Here is a 16,160-nt window from a genome sequence, read left to right on the forward strand (position 1 = left end):
TCCCCCCAGCCCCAGGCCCCTCCCCACAGCTGTACTTTCCATGGTGTCTGTTACCCACTGTCAACAGCAACCTGGAAATAGTAAATGGGAAATCCCAGACGTAAACAGTTTGTACGGTTGATACTGCGAGCCATTCTTAGCAGTGTGGTGAACTCTCTCACCATCCTACTCCTCTGCCCAGCACAAATGTGAATCACCCTTTGGCCAGCGTTTCCCCGTGGTATATGCTATCCACCTGTTAGTCACTCAGCAGATGTCCTGGTTATCAGGGTTATATGACTGACTGTGGGATCACAGCGCCCATGCTCAGGTGACACTTAATTTACTTATTAGCCCCAAAGCACAAGGGTAGTGGTGCTGGCAACTTGGATATGCCCGAGAAGCCTTCCTTGAAGTGAAAATGTGAAACTTCTCAACCTAATAAGGGGGAAAAAAAAATCAGAGGCTGAGGTTGCTAAGATCTACAATAAGAACAAATCCTCTAAGCCAGGCGTGGTGGCGCACGCTTGTAATCCCAGTACTTGGGAGGCTGAGACAGGAGGATTGCAGGTTCGTGGCCAGCCTTAGCTACTTAGTGAGGCCCTCTGCAACTTAGTGAGAGCCTGTTTCAAAATGAAGGATAAAAATAGGGCTGGGGGTGTATCCTGGAGGTAGAATGCCCCTGGGTTCCATCCCCAGTACCGCAATAAAGAAGAAAAAAAGAACAAATCACCTAGCTGGGCGCGGTGGCACACGCCTGTAATTCTAGTACTTGGGAAGCTGAGACAGGAGGATCATTAGGCTTGAGGGCAGTGTCAGCAAGTAGTGAGACTCTCATCAGCCTAGCAAGATCCTGTTTAAAAGTAAAAATAAGTCTAGGGGCGTAGCCCAGAGGTAGAAGGCACCTGGGTTCAGTCCCCAGTATCATACACACACATACATGAAACGAATCTTCTATCTGTGAATTTGTGAAATTGTGAAGGAAAAAATTGTGCTAGTTTTATTGTTAACACTACAAATGTTACTGCCACATGGGAATACCACTTGGTCCAGATGAAAAAGGTATTCTGTGTGTATGTAAACACCAGAAAAACACAGCAGCTGTCGCGTGAAGCACTCTGCAGTTTCAGGGGTCTTGGGACTCGTCCCCCGGGCAAAAGGAGAACCGCTGTGCCCCTTCCTCCTGCAGGCCACCCTGAGGGTGCTGCAGGAGAGCAGGGAGTGGTGTGTGCAGAGGACAGCTGAGGGGGATGTGACTGGCCACGTGGGAGGTGCGGGGGCCGGCATCCTGCAGCTGGAGCTTTCAGACTAGCTCGGCTGGGGCCCGAGTGCGGGCAGGCCCCGGGAAGGTGCCTGCTGTCACCCTGCAAGCTCGCCCTGGGCAACACAGCTAGAAAGAGGCAAAGCCTAGAAATACCTTGCAGCCTGGGCCCCCTCGCTGGCTGCTCCTGAGACCCTCACTCCCAGCAACACTGTGACGCCAGGAGAGGCCAACCTGAGGCCCCGCGGGCAGTAGGAAGGGCCAGGACTGACGCCCAGGCTAGAAAGAATGGCTGTGCCCTGGGGAGTCACTTCAGTATCTCGTGGTCCTGAATCTGCCGACAAACCAGCTCACAATTCACACACAGAACCAATGCCCCCGTCCTGTCCTGTCCTGTCCTCCTTACGACCAGGGTTTGATCTGGGGACAGGGGAGGCTGGAGCCTTGGTGAGGCTGGGGCAGGGAGGCTGGGGCTCAAATGGAGGCGCGTCCTGAGCCACTGGGGAGGCTTTGCCTCACCAAACCCATCTATCCCTCCATCCTGCCGGCCAAGTAGAGCGCGGAGTGCAGAAGCAGTACTAGGGCTGGGCGGCCACGGGCACCTCTGAGTCACGGGAGGGTGGGTGGCGGGTGACTCAGGCCCACTTCCCCTCCTGCAAGGCCAGCCGGGTGGAGGCGGGGGCCAGGAAGCCTGCGCCCCGGCCCCTGCCAGCCTCAGCCCGCCCAGCGCCCAGCCCTCCTGGCACTGCTTGGCACAGCCGCCCAGTATTACTCTGGTCACATGAGGAAATGAATGATTCCAAGACCCCAGCCCCAGCCTGGGCTAGCTCCCCGTCCTCACGGCAGGGAGACGTCCCGGGCAGGTCTGGCACCTCAGAGAGAGGGAGGTGGCGTCTCAGGAGAGGGACAGAGCAGCAGCCTCACTCCTCCCTGGTCCTGCCCACTGGCTCCTCATTCAAGAATTCCCCACGAAGAGCATCGGATACATTTTGCAGACGTGGAAGTTGAGGGTCAGAGAGGGCGGGCGACCCACTCGGGCACAGTGGGGTGGGCAGGGTGGGGTCCCAGGTCGCCACGCTCCAGGTTAGATGCTGTGTGTCTGTGCGTGGTTCCAGGGACTGAACGCAGGACACTCTACCACTGAGCTACACCCACAGCCCTTTTTTTAAATTTAATTTTGAGACAGGATTTTGCTAAGTTACCCAGGCTGGCCTCAAATTTACGATCCTCCTACCACGGCCTCTTGAGTTGCTGGTATTACTAGTATGGGCCACCACACCCAGCCGGATCCTTCTCATTATTATTTTTAAAAATTGGTATAGGGATTAAACCCAGGGCCATTCTACCACCGAGCTACACCCCAGCCCTTTTTATTTTAAAACAGGATCTTGCTAAGTTGCTAAGGCTGGTTTCAAACCTGCAACCCTCCTGTCTCAGCCTCCTGAGTAGCTAGACCTTTATCATTTTTAATGGATGGTCCGAGAGGAGGCAGCTGGCAGGGAGGCTCTGAGTTAGCTCTAGGTCGGATGTCCTTGCCTAGGCACCTGCCTGGGACCCTGCCCTCTGCAAGGCCCTTCGGCTAGCGGGCTGGCTCCCTGGTGAGTACCCCTCCTCCATGGAGCCGCCCAAAGCTTTGCTTGTGCACCCACAGCCCTCCTTAGCCCTTGCTGAGCAGGCTTCCCTCCTGGGGATTCTCTCTGTAGTTGAGATGGGGGTGGCTCTTGCTATATTACCCAGGATGGTCTCAAGACTCCTGGGTTCAAAATGATCCTTCTGCCTCAGAAGTATCTGGGACCAGCCAGGCATGGTGGCGCACGCTTGTCATCCCAGCGTTTGGGAGACTGAGACCAGAGGATCGCGGTTCATGGACAGCCTCAGCTCCTTAGTGAGGCCCTCTGCAACTCAGTGAGACCCTGTTTCAAAATAAAGAATAAAATACGTCTGGGAGTAAAGTCCGGAGGTAGAAAAGCCCCTGGGTTCCAACCCCAGGAGCACAAACAAACAAACAAATAAAACAGGGTTGTGTGTTTGGGCACAGAAGGGAGGAGGGTGCCTTGGAGGAAGGCCCCAGGCAGAGGGAGCCGCCCCTGGGAAGGAGCACAGGTGAGCACGGGGGGCCTGGGCCTGGCCTCTCGGGACTGAAGGAAATTGGTGAGGCTGGAGGCTGAAGCCCAAGGGCAAGAGAGGAGACCAGAGCACAGGAGGCCGCAGCAGCCCCATCCTGGGGGCCTTGTGCCCTGACCATGTCCCCAGACAGTGCGGAGCCACAGACTGTGAGCTTTAGAAAGATCCCTCCAGTGGAGGGGCCTGGGACAGGGCCAGCGCAGAGTGGAGGCTGCGGTCACCGTCCAGAAGGTGGGCAGTGGTGGCCAGCCAGGGGACGGATGGAGAACACGCTGGGCTGGGGTCCGCGCACAGGTCAGGATGCCCTCGCTCCCTGCGCCCCCCTGGCTGCACCCCCAGGAATGACACAAATGTCCAAGCAAAAATAGTTTATTTGAGGACGGAAGACCCAAAATCGGGAGCCCAGGCATGGGGCTGAGGCAGCTGCCTGGAGTTGGCACAGAGCACCCCAAGTCTTGGGGGCCCAGCAGTGAAGAAGCCCTTCCCTGGGGGCCTGCCCTCCTCCGCACCGCAGGAAGGACCGCACAGCCACCAGGAGCCGTCGACGTCATCACAACGAGTTGAGGTTTCTTTTCTTTCCTTTTGGTCCTGGGGATTGAACCCAGGAGCATTCTACCTCTGAACTACCCAGCCCCTTTTAAAAAAAATTTGAAACAGGGTTTTGCTAAGTTGTTGAGGCTGGCTTCGAACCTGCGATCCTCCTGCCTCAGCCTCCCAAATACTGGGATTATAGGTGTGAGTCACTACACCCGGCGCGTTGAGGTTTGAAAAATTTGCCCAGCAGCTTTCATCGTAGTAACTAACGCTCATCATAATAATGAGTCCCAGGAGCACAGGGACAGGCCCAGCCTGTGCCACCCTCCAGCGGTGGTGGTGCGGGCGGCCTGTGTCAGGCAGGGAACGGGAGGCGGGTCTCTGCAAGTCTCCATCCCAGCTCCCAGGAGGCCCTTCAGGAAGGTTCCTCCCCTCGGCCTGGCGTGGGGGCCCATTCTCACGGCCTTTGGCTATCCCATCGGACGCGTCTCATGAGCTCCCTCAGGTCTCAGCAACCCTTGACAGGCTGGTCCCTTCGCCACGGTCGCCGGTGGGCAGCCCAGGAGGCCACCACCTCGCAGTTGTGGTAAAGGAACATCCCGGAAAGGGTCAGCGCGATGCCCACGTAGCTGACGGTGCTGAGGCGGCTGCCGAAGAGGAGGTGGGACAGGACGAGGTTGCCCACGACGGTGAGGTTGCCCAGGACGTGGACGGTGAGGGCGGACGTGAGGGCCAGCAAGGAGAAGCTGGCCAGGTTGTAGACCACGGCCAGGAAGCAGCTGAGCAGGACGCAGCCCCAGAGGCGGGCGTCGGCGGGGACGGGTGGCAGGGCCACGCCAGCCTCCAGCAGCAGGGCGGCGCCCGCCAGCAGGCAAAAGCTGGGCAGCGAGGTGGCGTAGAGCAGGGTCACCGCGTCCAGCCTCTCCTCCTGCAGCAGGGCACCTGCAACCAGGACAGCCCGTCAGCACGGTGCGGCGGCGGCCCCTCCGCGGGAGTGCCAAGACCCCTGGCAGCCTCGTGGCTCCCAGCAGGGGAGTAAGACCCTGGTCTGTGGCCCACAGTGACTAGCTGTGACCTGGATCACGAGAAGCACTTTACCTCTGTTTTCCTTGCTTGGAACACTGGGTAAACAGTGAAGCCCAGAGCCGGGCGTGGTGGCGCACGCTTGGAATCGCAGCCCCTGGGAGGCTGAGACAGGAGGATCTCAGGTCACAGACAGCCTCAGCTTCTTAGCAGGGCCTTCTGCAACTTAGTGAGACCCTTTCAAAATAAAGATAAAAAACAGTGCTGGGGATGTAGCTTGGAGGTAGAATGCCCCCTGGGTTCCAACTCTAGTACCACAATAAAAAAAAAAAAAAAAAAAAAAAACAATGAAGCCCAGCTGGGCACAATAGTGCACGCCTGTAATCCCAGCACCTGGGAGGCTCACAGGTTCGAGGCCCGCATCAGCAACTTAGTGAGTCCTCATGTCAAAATTAAAAAAGAATGAGGGCTGGGGGTATAGCTTGGGGGTTTATGCCCCTGAGTTCTGTCCTCAGTGCCAAAAAAAAAAAAAAAGAAAGAAAGAAAGAAAAAGAAAGGAAAGCCTAATAATGGGGTAATTGTAAAATACATTTTTATTAATTTATTCATTCATTTGTAGTACTGGGAAATGAACCAAGGGGCATTCTACCTGAGCTACACTCCCAGACTTATTTATTTATTTATTGGTGGTACTTGGGGTGGAACCCAGGGGCTTTCTACCTCCAAGCTATACTCCCAGACCCATTTTATATTTTATTTGGAAACAGGGTCTCACTAAGTTGCTGAGAGCCTCACTAAGTAGCTGAGGCTGGCTCCGAACCTGCGCGATCCTCCTGTCTCAGCCTCCCAAGCGCGGGGATTACAAGCGTGCGCCACCACGCCCGGCTCGACTTTTTTTATTTTTAAGCAGGGTCTCACTAAGTTGATGAGAGTCTTACTACTTGCTGAGGCTGTCCTTGAACCTGTGACCCTCCTGTCTCAGCCTCACAAGCACTGGGATTGCAGGCATGCGCCACAATGTCTGGCTTGTAAAAATTTAAAAGATAACTTTTAGCCGGGAGTGGTGGCGCACGCTTGTAATATCAGAATTCAGGAGGCTGAGACCGGAGGATCGCGGTTCACAGACAGCCTCAGCTACTTAGTGAGGCCCTCTGCAACTCAGTGAGACCTGGTTTCAAAAAAATAAAAAAATAAAAATTAGGGCAGGGGCTGTAGCTTGGAGGTCAAATGCCCCTGGGTTCCATTCCCAGACCCGCAAAAAAAAAAAAAAAAAAAAAAAAAAGATAACTTTTGTGCCTCTGAGCTACACACCTAGCCCTCTTTATTTATTTTTTGTCTTGAAACAGGGTCTCAGTAGATTGCTGAAAGTCTCCCTAAATTGCTGAGGCTGGTCTCAAACCTGTGATCTTCCAGTCTCAGCCTCCCAAGAAATGGAATTACAGGCATGGGCCACTGCACCTGGCTCCCCCTGACCCTTTTATATTTTATTTTTTAATTTTTTGTGGTACTGGGGATTGAACCCAGTGGGTATTCTACCTCTGAGACACACTCTCAGCCCTATTTCATACAATCATTTTGAAGCAGGGTCTCACTAAGTTTCAGAGGACTTACTAAGTAGTCGAGGCTAGCGACAAAACCCGCGATCCTCTTGTCTCCGCCTCCCAAGTACGGGGATTACAAGCCTGTGCCACCACGCCCGGTTTATATTTTATTTTGAACCAGGGTCTTTCTAAATTGCTAAGGCTTGCCGGGCATGGTGGCGCACGCTTGCATCCCCGCGCTTGGGAGGCAGAGACAGGAGGATCACGCAGGTTCGAAGCCAGCCTCGCTGGCTTAAGAGACCCTGTTTCCAAATTTAAAAATATAAAATAAGTCTGGGAGTGTAGCCCGGAGATAAAAGGGTTCCAAATGGCTACGGCTGGCCTCAATCTTTTGGTCTCCTCCCTGGTAGCTGGACTGCACGTTACACCATGATGCCCAGCAAGAGGAACCCTTCAGCTGTGTAATTAGGAGGAGCTCCTGCTGCCTTTGCCAGGTGAGACTGCGGCCTCCACCTGGGCAACCCACAAGGGAAGTGGTGCCACCATCACGTCAGACACAGCAAGGTGACAGGGGAGCCGTGTAGGGGCCAGGGCTGGTCTGGGCCCTTCTCCAAGGTTCTTGGGGTAGAGGGGAGATGGCGACGGGCTCTCTGGGGCTCCCTGGGCGTCCCTCTGTGTGTTTCTGAGACACACTTTCCACAGAGCCACAGAGGTGCCTACTCACAGGCTATGCTTAGAATGGGGAATTTTATTCCTTTCTCGATTTCATTCTGATGTTTTTGCTTTGTTCTCTAGGCAACAGTTCCTCCGGCGCAAGTATTTCTAGAAATGAGGAGATAACCCGAAACGCCGCTTGCTCACTGGCTCCAAATTTAGCATGTCAGGAGACGCCCGTGGCCTGCAGGTCACAGGGCTGGCTACAGGAAGGCTTTGGGTTTTCAGGTGAATTTCACCTCTCAGGCAGCCAGGCAGGAGAGGCCTGCTTATTTAATTATTCTGGTACTGGTGGTCTGAGCTACACCCCAGCCTTATTTTATTTTTTTGTTTTGAAACCATCTTGCTAGATGGCTAAGAGTCTTACTAAGTCCTGCTCAGCCTCCCAAGTCCTGGGATTACAGGCCCGCGCCGCCACACCCGGTCCCATCTGGCTTCTGGGACCGTCCTGCATGCATCCCACCCAACCCCCTGGCCTCCCTCCCCTGCGGCCCAGAAAAAGGGCAGTCACCGCCCGTCAGAGGCGACTCACCCTAAAATGTCAGTCTGTCGCCTCACCTCCTCGGTGGTCTCTCCATGCCAGAAAGCCCACACCTCAACTCTACTTCTCCAAAAGTAATTTCTGTTTTCTCTTCTGGACACACCCAAGGCTGCTTCTGCCACATGCAGACGTAGGGGACTCTTCTCCGCCCCCGTGTGCTACTAGGGATGGAACGCAGGGGCGTTCTACCTCTGAGCTGCACCCCAGCCCCATTTTGCTTTTTATTTGAAAACAGGGCCTCTCTAGGTTGCTGAGGTCCTCGCTAAGTTGCTGGGGCTGGCCAGGAACCTGCAATCGTATCTCAGCCTCTTAAGTACTGGGATTATGGGTGTGAGCCACCATGCCCGGACTTAGGGACCCTTTTCTAAACCCTGCCTAGCCGGGTGCGGTGGGCACGCTTGGAATCCCCGCGCTTGGGAGGCTGAGACAGGAGGATCGCACAGGTTCGGAGCCAGCCTCAGCTACTTAGTGAGGCTCTCGGCAACTTAGTGAGACCCTGTTTCCAAATAAAATATAAAAAAAAAAAAAAGGTTTGGGAGTATAAAGCCTGGAGGTAGAAAGCCCCTGGGTTCTACCCCCAGTATCACCAATAAATAAATAAATAAACCCCGCCTGCTTCTAAATGGTCTGTCCCCTTTGTCCCTTCACTAGCTGTGTGTGTGTGTGTGTGTGTGTGTGTGTGTGTGTCTGTCTGTCTGTCTGTCTGTCTATGCTGCAATCTCCACCTGGCAGAGCAAGAGGAGGGTGGCAACACCCCCCTTGCAGGAGCGTGTGAGGCGTGGCACTGATGCCCACTGCAACGAAGGGGACGTGAGCCCCAAGCACCGCTCCTGCTCATGACGCCCCGCCACGGCCTGTGCCCCATTCCAGAATGCCCGCTCCGTCTGAGCTTGGCGGGCACCGAGCGGCTCGGCAAGTGTGCGCTCTCACGACCGTCACGGTCGCGATCAGAGCTGCACGCCTCGTCCCGAGGCGGCCTCTCAGGCCTCCCCAGACTCCTGTGCCACCTTGGCTGTAAAGCGTCTCTCCATCAGTGTCTCCCGTGGCACCCAGAGGGCTCAGCGGCCAGGCATGGAGTCAGGCTGCTCTGTGACTCGGGGAACCGCTGAGAACAAGCTTGGCAGGTGCCCCCACCCCTCTATGGGTAGGGGCAGCATGACCCCTCTGCCCAGGCAGCTCGCCTGCGCCTCCGACTGGCCCCCGCCTTCCTGGCGCTGCTCCCCCCAACCCCACGCCTCTGCTCAGTGAAGGAGCCCGTCAGCCATTCACGCTCTAGTCGGATCTGACCCTTCCAAAACCCAGCCCACTTCTCGGCCCCTCAGCGGGGCTCCCATCTCTCTTGGTGGGGCCTCCAGCCTCCCAAGCTCCCCTGGTCCCTGAGCCTTGGGCCTGACCAGCTTACCAACTGAGCTGTTGGAGCCATTAATATATCCATCCTCTAAGGTGCAGGGGCCGCAGAAACTCCCCAGCCCCTCTGCTGGGAAGCAGACCAGTAACTAATGACGCTGAATGTCCCGGGACGCGAGAAGCAGAGGGCACCGTGAGGCCTGGGCAAGCACCCAACTCACCCAGGGGGTCAGGGAATTGAGACCCGGAGGGAGGAACTGGCAGGAGCCAAGAAACGGCCTGACGCCAGGCTCCTGCCACTCCACGCCCGCACATCCCAAGCCTGACCGGCCACAGCTCACCCCGCACCCCACACCCCGCAGGTGGGACAGCCTGGAGCAGTCAGGAGCACAATGTGGGCTGAGTCTAGAACCTTCCCAGCCTAGGCCCTACCCAGGAGGGCCCCAAGGGTCAGGTTTCCCGGAGCAGATTCACGGAGCAGATTCACGCCCCAGCTCAAGTAACCCAGGAGCAAAAATAGAACTGGGCTTTGGCCCTGCCTCAAGGCCCGGGAGGACAGGGAGAGGACCCTGGGTCCCGCTCCCAACATGCCAGCAAGGGCTGAGCTCTGACTTCAACCACCCCAGCTGCAGGCTGCCCCAGCGCCCACCGAGCCCCCCCCCCCCGGGGCCTCAGCACCTCAGAGCTGGGGGGGGGGAATCAGAGGCCTGTGCTGCTCCATCAAGTCTGATGCTTCCTCCTGAACAGGGGAAACTGAGGCCCAGGAGGCTCTAGGTCTACCCAAGGTCGCCCTGTAAGGCTGAGCAGAGGCATGGCTGGAACCCAGCCTGCCCGCCCGGAGCGGCACCCTGGCCTCTCGGCTTGAGAGCACCGAGGGAGGGGCGGTGACTCAGATGCCCCTCAGAAGCGCAGCAGGAAGCCAGCCTCCACCCTCGGGCCAGCCGACCTGGCGGAGTCCCGGCCTGAAGCTGCAGCCCTATCCCGGGCGCCGAGCCCCGCTTCCCTCAACAGAGTCCAATGCCACACACGGCCCAACCAGAAACCTCTCTGGGCCTCAGTCCCACCACCTGTGAAACGGAGGCGGAGGTGGTGGTTGCCATGACAACTGAAGGTCAACACGGGCACCAGGCCTCTGGGGTAGCTCCCTGCAGACATCAGCACTGCCAGGGCCCATCAAGCCCCTGCCTTCCAAATCCTGGTGCAAAGTGGCCCTGATTTCTCGCCCTGCCCACACGCTCTACTTCCTCAGGGCCCGCAGCCTTACACCGTATCATTTGGACAAACGGAGCCTGAGCCCTGGGTTCCAATCCCTCATCAAACACGGACAACAGGGGGCCTGCCTTGGTGGGGCGCCGCGAATCCCGTGAAGCTAAAGGAACACAATTACTGGCGACTGCTATTAAATACCGGCCAGGCCTACGGAGTTTAAGTTTGGGGCCTGGAACTTTCTGAGTTCTTGCTCCCCTCTGGGCCTCAGTTTCTTCGGCTGTGAAATGGGCCGACAGCCACAGCCTCCCTCCCACCCCGCTCCCTCCTGTGAAGACCCGGACACTCACTCTGCTGAATGGATTTGAGGCCTCGGAGGCAGGTGGCGGCCAGCAAGAAGCCGCAGCCGGCGGGGGGTGCCCGGAACTCTCCGGCCAGGCTGCAGGCGGCCCCCAGGCAGAGTGGCCCCATGGCGGCAAACTGCAGCGGGTGGTGGCGACGGCCGAGCAGCAAGGCCGACAGGGCCAGCGTGAAGAGCGGGGTGGTGGTGGTGGCCAGCTGCGCCAGGTCCAGGGGCACGGTGCTCAGGCCCACGTTGCCGCAGGCCATGGAGGTGCCGAAGGTGAGGCTGAGCAGCAGTACCTGGAGCCGGGCGCCGCCTGGCACGGGGCGCCGTGCCCACCAGTGGCAGCCCAGGGCCGCGGCGAGCATGTGCAGGGCCGACAGCAGCAGGGGCCTGCCGAAGCTGTGCACTGTGAAGATCCACTTGTTGACACCCGACATGCTGGCTCCCGCCAGCAGCCACACCAGGGCCGCCAATGCCACCCGGGCCCGGCCGGGCTGTGCGACCACCCGGGGGCTTCCAGGGGGCCAGTCCGGGGCCCCCGGCCCCCGAGCACTACCAGTCATGGCCCCTGCTCCTGCTGGGGTCACCCTGCCTTCATGGTGCTCCAGTGGGCAGCGGCACATCCCCGCCAGTGGGGCTGGGGCAGGAGGCCGGCTCCCCCGTGCCGGGCTTTGGGCCACTAGAGCCCCCCACCTCGGGCCGGGCGGGATCCTGGTTCCGTGGACCCCGTGATGGTCTCAGTTGACAGCGCTGGCTCCTCTTGTCCCGCCTGGCCAGCCCGGGTCGCTGTTCCGATTCGGGCTACTGGGCTGCCCGGCTTTCTGGCGCCCACGCCTGGCCCATAAGCTCGGGGTCTCCGGCCACCTGCCCGGCGCCCGCGCGTGCTCTCAGACGGACTCCTCTGTCCTCCTTCTCCTCTTCCTTCACCCTTTCTCCCGGGACCCCGGGATCCTGACGCCGGCCGCCTGCGCACAGGCCGAGCCCAGGCCTGGCGGGGGTCCCGGCCGCCCGGTGGCACCCGTGGGTGGTGGTCGCCGCCCCACAGTGCCCGGAGGCGCCGACACGCGGGCCGCGCCCGACCGTGCCCGGGGAGCCAGCGCGGCTGGGTCCCGGCGGGACCTGAGCTCGGCTCCGGGCTGCCTCGGCCGCGGCTCCCGCCTGCTCCGGCCCGGCCCAGCCCGGCCCCGGCCCGCCGCTGCCGCTGCCCCGCCCCGCCCCGCCCGGAAAGTGGGGCTGCGCTGGCCCCGCCCCCGGCTCGGAGGAGGCCCCGCCCCCGGCTCGGAGGAGGCCCCGCCCCCGGCTCGGAGGAGGCCCCGCCCCCGTCGGCCCCGCCCCGGCTCGGAGGAGGCCCCGCCCCCGGCTCGGAGGAGGCCCCGCCCCCGTCGGCCCCGCCCCCGGCTCGGAGGAGGCCCCGCCCACCCGCCGCACCCGGGTCGCGGCACCAGCTCCTCCTCCCCCGGCCTGGCTCCTGCGGGTTAGATGCCGCGCAGGCCTGTCTGGTCCCCAACAATGGAGGTCAGGCCCGCTGCATAGGGCGCCAAGGGAGCCCCGACACCAGTGCTGCAAACACTGGGGCGTCTTCAAGGATCTGGGCGTCGAGGAGGGAGCCACCGGACTAGTGTCAGGCCCCCCTGATAATGCCCACAATTTTCTTTTCTTCTTTGGACTGGGGATTGAAGCTTCGGGACATTCTACCTTCAAGCTACGTCCCCAGCGCTTTTTTTATTGTTTTGTTTTGAAACAGGGTCTCTCAAAGTTGCCGCGGCCTCCAAGCTGAGACCCTCGTGTCTCTGCTTCTTGAGTACTGGGATTATGGGTGGGCTTCACCCAGCCCAGCCCCTGGCCGCAGTTACATCATGGGATCCAGACACCCAGCAGAGCTGGCCCCAGAGCACCTTAAATTCCCTCCATCCTGGCCTCAGGGGCCTTCTCCACCTCTCAGCTCAGGGCGGGGACCCCTCTGGACCGACAAAGGGAGCTGAATCAGAGGGCCACCCACAGCTGCAGAAGCAGGGTGCCGCTGCCAGCACCCACCCCTGGCCAGCTGCCCCGCCCCGTCCCCTGGGCCCTCGGAGCTGATTCATAGCTGAACTTCTGGGGTCCGTCGCCTGCTCTCCGCCCTTGGCCCTGTCAGGACAGAGCCCTGGGCTGGGCACAGAGCAGCTTGTCTCTGCGTGGGCTTCGATGTCCCCAACCCAGCGTCAGGTGCTCTGCCAGCCGAGGGGTGGGTGAAGAGCAGGCCCCGGAGCAAGACGGTGGACGCAGGCTGTACCCAGGCCTGGCTCTGGCCTCGAGAGTGCTGGTGAGCAAGGACCAAGCCCACTGCCGTCTGGGAGCCTCCCTCCTGTGCTCAGGCTCCCTTCCCCTGCGGGAGCTCCTGTCCCACCTGGACAGCTCAGGCCTTGGGCTGTGTGACCCTCAAGTCCTGGAGGACAGCGACCTGCCTGGAGAAACTGCGGCAGCTTAGCCCAGCCTGCGGCGCCCCCCGGTGGTCAGGCGCCAGATGGCTGCACGTGCCCCCAAGCCCCTGCACAGTCATGGCACCGTGAAAAACAGCCCCGCGAAGAACCAGCCTTCGGCCTCTCGGTCGGGTCCAGGAATCTCCGGTCTCGCTTGCCTCTGTCCATCCCGACAGCTGCTGCAGCCTGCGGGTCATGCTGAAGGGCCCACACTGCAGGGGAAGGCTGCAGATAAGGGGAGGTCAGGCTGAGGAACAAAATATAGGCGCAATTAAACAGGCTTTTTGGATGTCAGGCGTGGTGGCGCAGGCTTGTAATCCCCCCGCTTGGGAGGCGGGGGCCTTCGCAGGTTTGAAGCCAGCCTCTCTGACTTAAGAGACCCTGTTTCCAAAATAAAAATATAAAAATAGGTCTGGGACTGTAGCCCGGAGGTAGAAGGGTTTCCAGGAACCCCAGTGCCACCAAAAGAAAAAAAAAATAGTTTTTTTGGGGGGGCGGTTGTGGGAGTGAAACAGCCAAGGAGACATTCCCCATTTCTTTCTGTCTTTTTTTTCTTTCCTCCCCCCCCCCCCGGAACTGGGGATAGACTCAGGGGCATTCTACCTCCGAGCTACACCCCAAGCCCTATTTTTTTTTTTTTTTTTTTTTTGGTGGTACTGGGGTTCCTGGAAACCCTTCTACTTCCAGGCTACACTCCCAGACCTATTTTTATACTTTTTTAAAATTTGGAAACAGGGTCTCTTAAGCCAGCGCGATCCTCCTGTCCACGCCCCGCCCAAGCCCTATATTTTATTCTTTATTTTGAAACAGGGTCTCACTAAGCTGCAGAGGGCCTCACTAAGTAGCTGAGGCTGACTGGGAACCTGCAATCCTTCTGACTCAGCCTCCCAATGCTGGGATTACAATACAAGCGTGCGCCACCACGCCTGGCTTTCCCTCCATTTCTTGACAGGGAGGAATCCAGCCCAGACAGGCTATATTATTTGGGGATTCTGTCAGTTTTCCAGGAGGATTCTTTCAATAGGAAATAATAAACCTATTTATTTTTATTTATTTAGGGTACTGAGGATTGAACCCAAAGGCATTCCACCTCAAGCTATACCCTCAGCCTTATTTATTTATTTATTTATTTATTTATTTATTTATTATTACTGGGGATTGAGCCCAGGGGCATTCTACCTCTGAGCTACAACCCCAGTTCTTATTTCTTTATTTGAAATAGGGTCTTGCTAGATTGTTGAAGGTCTCAGTACATTACTGAGGCTGTCCTTGAACCTGTGATCCTCCTATCTCAGCCTCCCAATTACTGGGAGCCTCCCATGCCTGATGAAACTTTTTTTTTTGAAGATTTAAAGAAGTTTATTAGAAAGATAGAAATACAGAAAATAGAAATACAGCCCCATGCCACAGTGGCATGGAGGGGTGACTCGAATGAATACACCATCTGATGAAACTTTTTAAAAACAATAAAAATATCCTGATGTCTTCACGGCTGAGCTGGCAGGTGTGCTAGGTGGTGAAAAATCCGTCTACACGACCTGCAAGACCATCATGACACAGCTCCCATGAGCCCTGCCTGGTGAGAGGTGGCCGTGGGGAACGTGGTCAACCAAGCCAGGCCTAGCACTGTTCACCTCAGGGGTGCAGAGGTGGAGTCCAAAGATAACCCAGGAGTGAGCATCCCAGATGGGGCCCCAGCAGTCCACGCGTGAGAAGACAACAGTGTCAGCTGCCAGGGATGGAGGGCTTCGTCCGATCTGCTCCTGAGGCAGGTGTAGGCATTACTCAGACAGAGGGCGGGACAGGGGAAGGAAGCCAGGTGCCTGGGGGTGGGTTTGGGGTGGAAGGAGACTCAGACTGGGTGTTCATGGCTCTGCCTATAACCTGCAGGCACCTGGGCCCTCGATGCACTATCCCATTGTGGGAGGATGGGGGATCCTTTACATTCCTTGGGGTCCACTCAAAAGCCTGGAGCAAACCGGGCGTGGTGGCGCACACCTGTAATCCCAGTCCTTGGGAGGCTGGGACAGGATGATCACAAGTTTGAGGCTAGCCTCAGCAATTGACAAGGCCTATCTCGAAATCAAATATAAGGGCTGAGGGTGTAACTCAGAGGCAGAATGGCCCTGGGTTCAATCTCCAGGACCACCATCACCCCCCAGAAAAACATCCTCAGACCTGAGCCGCTGCAATGGGAAGCAGGTGATGCCGAGATGGACACAGAGGGATGCTGGGAAGAAGCATCCTCTTCCAGCAGCTGGGCTGCAGAGGCGACAGGCGGCTCTTCTCTTGCCCACGCATGACCCTGACATGTCACGTGAGCACTGGGGCCCCAGTTTTCTCTATGATGTGATCACAGCCTGGCCACGCTGAGTGAACCAAGACACCATCCCACAGTCGGGAGTCAGGGAAGGCTTGGGGTCGGAGGTGGCTTGTCTGGAGCCCCGCAGGCCTAATGCAGCTGCCCACAGCCTGGTCCGGGGCTGCTTGTCATCCCTGGCTTCTCTGGGTCCCTGCTGATTGCATCAGACCTGACTGCTGGCCCAGCGGCCCAGTGGCTTTGGGACACAGGCTCAGAAAGTAAGAAGGGGCTGGGGCTGAGGTAAGAAGGTAGCAGAGTCCGGCTTCCGGCTGTACCCAGAGGGAGCTGAGGAGGCAGAGGAGGGCTGAGGATAGTGGAAAGGAGAGTGCCCTGGGCCTCAGCTTCCAGCTCACCGCCACTCTCGGCTTCCCCGAGCCGGCCGGCGGGGTCTTTCCAGCAAATATGCTCTGATTTGAGCAGGATTCAGTAGCTCAGAACAACATACTCTGGTGAAGTCTTTTTTGGACGAAGAAGCAGACCCGGCTTGCAAACCCCCAGCACCTCTCCAGCCTCCCGAGACCTGCCACCGCCAACCCCCGCCCCGCTACAGAGGGGCGAAGGGGCAGCTGGGGGTAGAGGTACGCGTCCTGCGCGGGGGTCAATGGCTGAGGACCTCAGCCCTGCCACCTATAGGCTGGGTGACCTGAGGCAAGCCGCCAAGCTCTCTGAGTCTACCTCTTGGGATGTTACTTTAAAAGGGGGGCCAATGGTAGAGCTGCAATC

The 16,160-nt window shown here is 58.2% G+C and overlaps 1 protein-coding gene across 1 annotated transcript; it reads right to left on the reverse strand.

Annotated features, from left to right (window-relative positions):
• Window positions 1–4,406: 4,406 nt before the first annotated feature.
• SLC35E4 (solute carrier family 35 member E4) lies at window positions 4,407–11,239 on the reverse strand (the record flags this gene model as incomplete). Its single annotated transcript, XM_080717783.1, has 2 exons — window positions 4,407–4,840; window positions 10,621–11,239. The coding sequence occupies 2 exons, from the start codon at window positions 11,237–11,239 to the stop codon at window positions 4,407–4,409; spliced, it is 1,053 nt and encodes a 350-aa protein (XP_080573909.1).
• Window positions 11,240–16,160: the final 4,921 nt, after the last annotated feature.

Source organism: Muscardinus avellanarius, assembly GCF_963383645.1.
Source record: "Muscardinus avellanarius genome assembly, chromosome: 21".
NCBI lineage: Eukaryota > Metazoa > Chordata > Mammalia > Rodentia > Gliridae > Muscardinus > Muscardinus avellanarius.